Here is a 9,524-nt window from a genome sequence, read left to right on the forward strand (position 1 = left end):
ATAAGGTCCAGATTGTAAAAAAAACAAAACAACGGTAATTATCCTTTAACAAGTTTTCCGTGTCAATAAGCCCCGCCCACCTCGCTGTGACCAATGAGAGCGGTGGTTGTGAGTCAGCGCTGCAGTGAATTCTGGGAAAATGTTAAACTTTTATTGAAAATAAATCAATAAAGAAGTAAAAGATGAACTACAGTCAAACAATAAAAACACAATAAAATAAAAGTTTCCTGTTGGGGGTCAGAGGTCACCACCAACTGTTGCCATGGAAACACTGGACCACAGGACCACAGGTGTTCAACAACAGACCGGCTGTACTGCTGTGTGTGTGTGTGTGTGTGTGTGTGTGTGTGTGTGTGTGTGTGTGTGTGTGTGTGTGTGTGTGTGTGTGTGTGTGTGTGTGTAGTCTGGGTGTGGCTGATAAGACCTCAGTGTGTAAAGACCAAGTTTTACAAACACAAATATTCAAACCATGCGTGTGTGTGTTAGTGTGTTGTGTTACTGTGTGTGTGTGTGTGTGTGTGCTCAGTGGGAGGACTCAGCCCCGGCAGGAAACAGTGTGTGTGTCTCTCTGTGTGTGAGTGTGTCTCAGTGTGAGTGTGTAAAGTGTGTGTGCTCCGTCAGTCTCGTGTCTCGTGGAGTTTTTCTCTGGAGCTTTTTCTGCACAAATGGCGACGAAGGTAAGAAGATCGATCTGACTGAGGATCGATCTGTGATCAGGTATCGATGAAGGAGGAGGAGGAGGAGGAGAAGCGCGAGGAGGATGAAGGGAGGGGGGGTTGTGAGTGAACGGAGGGAAACAGACTGAGAGGTTTTTACCTGTTGACTGACTCACCTGTCTGATGGAACTGAGAGTTCTACTACTATTATTATTATTATTTTTAACCTTGGCAAAGTGTGAAGTATTTTAATAACTGTATGTTTCTTTCTGATATGAAATATGTCCTGAGTGTTTGTGATGAGTGAGAGGGGGTATTATGGGGTGTATTATGCACATGTGTATGGATGTTTAGAACGCTATGTAGCTAAACTGATAATTAGGGCCACGGGCAATCGCACCGGGCACTGGACCAGTGCCCTGATACAAATGAACTTATTAAACTAAATTACTACTGATACTGAGAGTAGGCTACTATTACTGTTATGATGTTAGCTGCAGGTTTAGCATCCAGAGCTAACGTGCGTTGAGTCCTACTTACTACTGTGTAGTACAGTAGTAGTAAAGTGATGAATGATTAACTTGAGGTTCAGTTTGAATCAGAGACTCAGATCTTATCAGTCTGGATTCTGATTGGTCGACAGCTGTGAGTCACAGTCTGTATCACACTTTAAAGGGATAGTTCACCCAAAATTGAAATTCCTCCCCCTCATGTGGACTAAGACATACTAGACAAAATCTATCTATCTTTTTCTTTTTCTCTTTCTCTTTCTCCTTCTTCTTTTTTGTAGATACTTATCTTTTCTTTTTTAAACATTTTCTTAAACTGAGACATACGTGTACAACTTTTCAGTTCCTTGCTTTGTGAATGCCGCAGTTTTACACCTGCAACAGAAATACACATTTGTTTTAAGCTTTTTAACCTTGTAAATGTCTGTTTAAAACCAAGCTTCAGTCTGTTTTATTCTCTTCCTCCAGTTTAATCAGCTTTGTAAATGTTCTGGTAATGATCTGTTCTCTTTACACACGACACAAAACCTACGGGAAAATGCAATATTATTCATCAACAAAGTATTCAGGACAGATTTATCTCAGAGCCCCCGCCCTGTGGCTCTGGAGAGTTATTATGGTATGTCACTCTGTTGGCCGTTACTACAGGGTGGAACTGGAAATCAAACATTTTATCTTTTCCTTTTTATTTCCATGTCGTGTTGCTTTGTTCTTGTCATTGTTCACATGTTGGTCCTTTTGTTGCGCTGTTGAAAAGCAACGAAAATGTAGAGAAACACTTTGATCTGCTAAGATTATTGATCCATTAAAGGGATAGTTCAACATTTCGTCAAATTGGCCCATTGCCATAATCCCTATAGTCATAGCAGTAGGTTCGTTACCTTTAATTTCTTGGTTTCCCTCATCAAACTCATCAAATACACAATCCAACAACTCCACAACGCTCTGGTGGACAAGTTGTGAGCTGCACATTCACCACGCTATGAGATAATAACACAACGTTACCACACAGAGTTGTTTTAGAGGGAAATTCATGCAAAACCGCTGATGCACGTTGCCTTCAGGGACAGTTTTTCATCAACAGTCTCTGAATTTCCCTCTAAAACAACTCTCTGTGGTAACGTTGTGTTATTATCTCATAGCGTGGTGAATGTGCAGCTCACAACTTGTCCACCAGAGCGTTGTGGAGTTGTTGGATTGTGTATTTGATGAGTTTGATAAAGGGAAACCAAGAAATCCCATAATGAGCCTCCGTAGCGTAGCTCTGAGCAGCTCACGGCTCTGCTCCGCCGTTCTAAAAATAGCTTCCACCGACAATTAAAGGTAACGAACCTACTGCTATGACTATAGGGATTATGGCAATGGGGTTAATTTGACAAAATGTTGAACTATCCCTTTAAGTCTCATGTTTACAATCACATCTGACTGAATTAAACCACAGAAGAGGAAGACAATGTGATTATTGATTATTGATTATTGATTACTGACGACTGGTTTCTTGGTTGCAGTACTCAGACCTGGAGTTGGCCATCAACACGCTGGTCACGGAGTTCCACAAAGGGGCCGACGACGCGCCGACCATGAACACCACCCAGTTCCAGACCATGATCTCCACACAGCTGCCAGGATTGGCCAAGGTACCGGAGCATACTGTGACATCACAGCTCGTCGTCCAATCACAGCTCAGCTCAGCTCAGCTCAGCTCAGTCTGCCTGAGCAGGTTCAGACAGTTACAAAAACCTCAGGTCGACTCAACTCACAGAGTAATGCGACTGCCACAATTAGATTTCATCACTGGGACCAACATTTATCTCCTAAACATAATTTAACCAGCCGGTGATAAACCTCTAAAAACCTGCGGGTAAGTTAATTAGCGATCGTTTTCTCCCCCCGGGATGACGACGGAGGTTGGCCGGCCGAGCAGCTCTGCACCTAAAACGTCGGAGCAAACTTCTAAACAGCCGTCGTTTGGATAAACTAACAGCACATTGGGGATCTAAACAGTTACTGTCTTGCATGAAAAATATTAAAACTTAAAGCAGAAGTAGGCGATCCGGTGGTTTTGTCTAACTTCCTGTCAGCAGATGGAGTCAGCAGTCCCCGCCCTCGTCCCTACGTCACCACATTCAGGCGCATCCCTTGGCTGCACACACAGAGAGGACCGTCCCTTTATGCCGTTCTCTCTCCTCATTGGATAAAGGTTGTAGGATACAAGGAAAGTTTTCTCCTGGGCTCAGAGCAGAGCAGAGTGACTGACAGACCCGTGTTTCAGACCAAACACTCTATAGAAGTGATTGCTGTCGGAAGATACAACTATTTAAGACTTATATTAACACAAACATTCACCTTACTTCTGCTTTAATTAGCGATCGTTTTCTACCCCCGGGATGACGACGGAGGTTGGCCGGCCGAGCAGCTCTGCAGACCGGCTGGCTGCCTCTGAGACAAGCCGCTGCATGCAATATCGGAGCAAATTTCTAAACAGCCGTCGTTTGTGATAAACTAACCGCACATTGGGGATCTAAACAGTTACTGTCTTGCATGAAAAATATTAAAACGTAACAAAGTGACGTAATAACGGCGCTACAGCAGGAAATAAAGTCGACAGTACGGTTAGTCTGCGGTTTCTAAAACAGCCACAGCAGAGCAACGGGGGAGGGGTGCAGCATATACCTTAGCATGGCCATGTAGGGGAGATCGGTACACATTGACGTCAACATGACTTCAATGTTAAAGGGATAGTTCAACATTTAGTCAAATTGGCCCATTGCCATAATCCCTATAGTCATAGCAGTAGGTTTGTTACCTTTAATTGTCGGTGCAAGCTATTTTTAGAACGGCGGAGCAGAGCCGTGAGCTGCTCAGAGCTACGCTACGGAGGCTCATTATGGGATTTCTTGGTTTCCCCTCATCAAACTCATCAAATACACAATCCAACAACTCCACAACGCTCTGGTGGACAAGTTGTGAGCTGCACATTCACCACGCTATGAGATAATAACACAACGTTACCAGACAGAGTTGTTTTAGAGGGAAATACAGAGACTGTTGATGAAAAACTGTCCCTGAAGGCAACGTGCATCAGTGGTTTTGCAGGAATTTACGTCGACGAGGCCGAGGCCCCTCCCACAGCAGACACAAGATCCAGGGGCTGGATTCAACAATATGTTCTTAAAAAAGATCTAAAATGAAGAAGTTCATAAGAAAGTTCTTAAGAACAGTAATTTCTTATGAATTTCTTATTTTTCCTACTTAAGAACTTCTTAAAATACTGTATGTCACTGTATTGCATTGCACGTGCCATTTTAAGACAGGTTAAGGTTGTCTTAAGAAAAAAGTAAAGAACAAATTTGAGAACTTTGATTTCAAGAATACCATTTAGTATAATGTTTTTTCTAAAGAAGAAAGTTGAGAAAACACTTAAGAACTTTTTTGGAGAATATGACTCCTTCTCTTTTTTCTTCTCTGAGACTGAAGTTAAGAAAAAAACATTACACTTAAGAAGATTTTTTTTCTTAAGAAGGCTTTGTGAGGTCTCTGCAGGTCCAGCTGAGCTCAGTCCTGACCCGTGTTTCCTGTGTGTTGGTGTGGAGATCCCTCAGCTGTTGATGTCGTTCCTCACAGCTGACATCACTATGACATCACCCCCTCCCCCTCCCTCTAACTGTTTCCATCTGCTTCCTGTCTGCAGACCATGGAGGGCGAGGACGGTCTGGGTCGGGTCTTGGAGCAGATGGGCGTCCAGAGCGGTCAGAGCGTCTCCTTCCAGAACTTCTGGACTCTGGTCGACCAACAGGCCGTGCAGCTGTTCGCCGCCACGCACAAGGAGAAGAGCGTCAAGTGCAGCTGCCTGCTGCAGTGAAGCCACGCCCCCTCCGCCACCGCCACCACCACCACCACACCTTCCTGGAGGTGGAGGTCACTGAAACTAGAGCAGTGTAAAAGAGCGTAAGGACAGCATTGGTCCAATGGCAGCGCCTCCTGGTGGAGGAATATGGGTTTTGCAAAAGCGCCCAAGAACTGACATCTCTGCATTGTTGGTGAATGAGCAGTGTGGTGTTTTCAATAATTTAAGGACATTTATAGATCACCCACGTTAATAGCATCATTGAGGATCCTTTACATTAATGTTTCAATCTACATTTTGTAATAAACAACATTTTGATATGACCAAGACACCTAAAAACAAAAACACGGCCATTTTCATCAATTTACCAGCAAGTGGGCAACACACATACATTGGAGTGAATGGGTTTTCTGGGCTCTTTTGCAATACCCATATCCTGCCACTAGGGGCGCAAAACCCTTAAACCCTTAAACCCTTACCACGGGAGTCAATGGTGGTGTCCTTACTCTCTTTTCCAGTGCTCTAGCTGAGACGAAGAAGAGTTTTACTGATGATGTCTGTGTTACAGTCGAGTGTGTGAGTGTACGGAGGAACAAAGACGACAGAAACACTCAATCAACCACTAAGACCAATGATACTGTTATAACATGTAGAGAAACACACAGTTTTCTCTTTAACATGTTAAAAAGTTATTAAATTACTGAAATGTTCATAGAAAAAAAACAACAAAGAAATTACAACTTTTAAAAATTAATATGAAAAAATATTTGCAAGAAAGAAAATAAGATGAAAAACTGTGAGTTCCTATGAATGGTTAATGTCGTCACTTTTGTGCCTCCGTCCGTACAAAACTAAACGTGTTACTGATGACGTTTGTGTTACAGTCGAGTGTGTGAGTGTACGGAGGAACAAAGACGACAGAAACACTCAATCAACCACTAAGACCAATGAACGATCAATAACACCTGGAAAAATAAGTAAATATGTGTTAAAAAAAATATTAAATCACTAAAATGTTCATAGAAAAAAAAAAAAGAAATTTCTAAGGAACTCTAAATTAATATGAAAAAAAAAATTGCAAGAAAGAATTGAAAACTGTGAGTTCCTATGAATGATTAATGTCGTCACTTTTGTGGCTCCGTACAAAACTAAACGTGTTACTGATGACGTTTGTGTTACAGTCGAGTGTGTGATGTATGGAGGAACAAAGACGACTCTAAACAACAGAAACACGCAATCAACCTCTAAGACCAATGAACGATCAATAACACCTGGAAAAAATAAGTAAATATGTGTTAAAAAAATTATTAAATTACTAAAATGTTCATAGAAAAAAGACAACAAAGAAATTTCTAACTTAAAAATTAATATGAAAAAAAATTGCAAGAAAGAAAATAAGATGGAAAACTGTTCATGGAAAATGGGTAAAATGGTTAATGTTGTCACTTTTGTGACTCCGTACAAAACTAAACGTGTGTTACTGATGATGTTTGTGTTACAGTCGAGTGTGTGAGTGTACGGAGGAACAAAGACGACAGAAACACTCCATCAACCACTAAGACCAATGATACTGTTATAACATGGTATAAAGGTATAAAACCAACAGACAGATATTTAAACACATCAATAACACCTGGAAAAAATTGGTAAATGTGTGGAAAAAAATATTAAATTACAAATTTTTTTAGAAATTTCCAAGTTGAAAAATTAATATGAAAAGAAAATTGAGATGAAAAACTGTGAGTTCCTATGAATGTGTTAACAACACGATCCTCTTAATTTACAGTTTTTCCTTTAATCGCTGTTTCAATCTGTCTGGAGTTTCTTTCCTGAATAAAACAGAGATGATTTGATATAAACACATGATGAGCCGTGTGTCGTTTCTGTCTCTTCATCAGCACAAACTCTTCTGGGACTTTATTGTCCATTTGCTCAAGTAGCGGCGTCTTAAAGGAGAATTCCGGCCATTTTTGATTGATAAATCGGAGGGGAGCAAAAAACACGACTAAAACACAAAGTTTATGAATGAATTTTATTTTCGAACATGTATAAAAAAAAAGTATGTTACTATTTGTACCTACATACAAAAGAGAGAAAAAAGAAAAAATAGAGCCAAGACATAACAAAACACCGCACATTGAAAAAGGAGTGGGAAGAAGTACAAAACTTTTTCAATTTCCCACCCCTTTTTAACTATTCTTCAGTTTGTAACTACACAGATATCCTTATAACTACATAATACACCTATATGAATATATACCATATATACACTTCATAAATATCCATGTAAATATATAATTACAAAATAAAAAGATACTATATCCTTATAAATATAAATTATCTACATAAATAAATACCATATTTACCATATACTAAGTTAGTTACAATATAACAATCAACACTATTCTATTTATAGATTTATAGATTCATCCCTCATCATCCTCCGTTAACATACTTCCTCTTCCATGTACTTGTTTAAAAATATTTTTTGTACCTTTTTTAAAACATATTTATATTTGCACTTTGTTTTATTTCTGTTCACTATATGAGTTCAGTGGTGTCTCTAAGGATTCCAGTCATGGACCAGAGATATCTGATTGTTTTCTGAGTGTTTGTTGTGGTTGAAAGAATTGCCCCCATAGGTTAGCGTTGTCACTATCCCTAGTGCCGGGTAGCCATGGTAACTCCGGTTTGCCTGCATCAATTTTAGTTGTGGTTTTTGCTCAGGACAACGATTTAGGGGTCAAAAATGGCCGGAATTCTCCTTTAACACACACACACACACACACACACACACACACACACACACACACACACACACACACACACACACACACACACACACACACACACACACACACACACACACACACACACACACACAGCAGCAGATGGAGCCAGAGATCAGCAGCTACAGCGACCACGAGACCAGTGACATCACATCACCCACATTAGAAAGGGAAATAACACAAATAAACACAAAATAAAAACAATAATGATTAAAAAAAAATTGATAATACTAATAATAAGGAAAAAATAATGCAAATATACAGCACCGGGAGTTATTGTAGACAAAATACAAACAAATGAGAAAGGTGAATGTAGTGCCACATTATGTAATATTGTAATACATTTTGATGTCATAATGACATATTTTGTAATAAAATTCTTGAACGCAATATGTAATAAACTTTGCCGCATTTTGTAATAAGTTGTTGCATAACGCATCAAATTATTACATATTCTTCATAAAAAAAAGTTTAACACCCGCATTTTGTAATAATTTGGTTCATTATGTAACAACTTATTTATCTTATTAGCTCATTTAACTAAGAATTTTATTACAAAATGTGTCATTATTTCATCATGAGGTGAAAATGTATTACATTATTACATAATGCGACTTTATTACATAATGCGGTGCTAACAGGTGTATCCTGTCCTGACATTTTGAGGACCGTTCCAATGCATTTCCTATGGGACAAAAAAATCTGAAAAAGTTAAATATTTGAAAAAAAAAGTATGACGAGTATAAAAAAATTTATGTCCAGAAGAAGCTGCACAATTTGATGTTTTAATTGTTGAAGTAGCAGAAAGTATACAGGACTAGTCGGACTGCAAAAAATGCCGGAAGATGTGAGAATTCCTAGAAAGAGCATTTCCATAAGGAAAATGCGTGTGAATGCTGAAAGCCATAGCTGAAGCCATGCTTAACTAGCAGAAGAAATTGACAAAGAGAGGAAATGTAGGAATCTTCTGCTCATTCAGCATGGCTTCAGCTAGGCTTTCAGCATTCACACGCATTTTCCTTATGGAAATGCTCGTTCTAGGAATTCTCACATCTTCCGGCATTTATGCAAGTCCGACTAGTCCTGTATACTTTCTGCTACTTCAACTATTAAAACATCAAATTGTGCAGCTTCTTTTGGACATTCGATTTTTTTTATACTCTTTATACTTTTTTCTTTTTCAAATATTAAACTTTTTCAGATTTTTTTGTCCCATAGGAAATGCAATGGGGGTCTTTCTTTCCAATTTATATTAATTTAGGGGTCGTTGATGTAAAAAAAAGTTTGAGAACTGCTACCTTAGAGGACCCACTCTTCAGTTTGTGAACCTGTTGTTGTTTCAGAGCCCTGCAGGTGTGAAACCTCCATCTGTCCTCCTCACAGATCAGTGGAGGCGGAGCCACAGCCATACAGGCCACGCCCCCTCCGCAGCATGAGACTAGAGCACTGTAAAAGAGAGTAAGGACAGCATTGGTTCAATGGAAGCGCCTCCTGGTGGAGGAATATGGGTTTTGCAAAAGCGCCCAAGAACTGACATCTCTGCATTGTTGGTGAATGAGCAGTGTGGTGTTTTCAATAATTTAAGGACATTTATAGATCACCTACGTTAATCATCATTGAGGATCCTTTACAGATAAACATTAACACATAGGAGAGTAAAAAAAACATTAATTTCTACATTAATGTTTCAATCTACATTTTGTAATTAACAAATTATAAGTAT

The 9,524-nt window shown here is 39.5% G+C and overlaps 1 protein-coding gene across 1 annotated transcript; it reads left to right on the forward strand.

Moving 5' to 3' along the window:
• The first annotated feature begins 594 nt into the window (after positions 1-594).
• Positions 595-5,040, forward strand: s100v1 (S100 calcium binding protein V1). The gene is made up of 3 exons (XM_083989658.1): positions 595-677; positions 2,674-2,802; positions 4,857-5,040. The coding sequence occupies exons 1-3, from the start codon at positions 666-668 to the stop codon at positions 5,025-5,027; spliced, it is 312 nt and encodes a 103-aa protein (XP_083845784.1). The 5' UTR covers positions 595-665; the 3' UTR covers positions 5,028-5,040.
• The last annotated feature ends 4,484 nt before the right edge of the window (positions 5,041-9,524 follow it).

Source organism: Trachurus trachurus, assembly GCF_905171665.1.
Source record: "Trachurus trachurus genome assembly, chromosome: 16".
NCBI classification, from domain to species: Eukaryota; Metazoa; Chordata; class Actinopteri; order Carangiformes; family Carangidae; genus Trachurus; species Trachurus trachurus.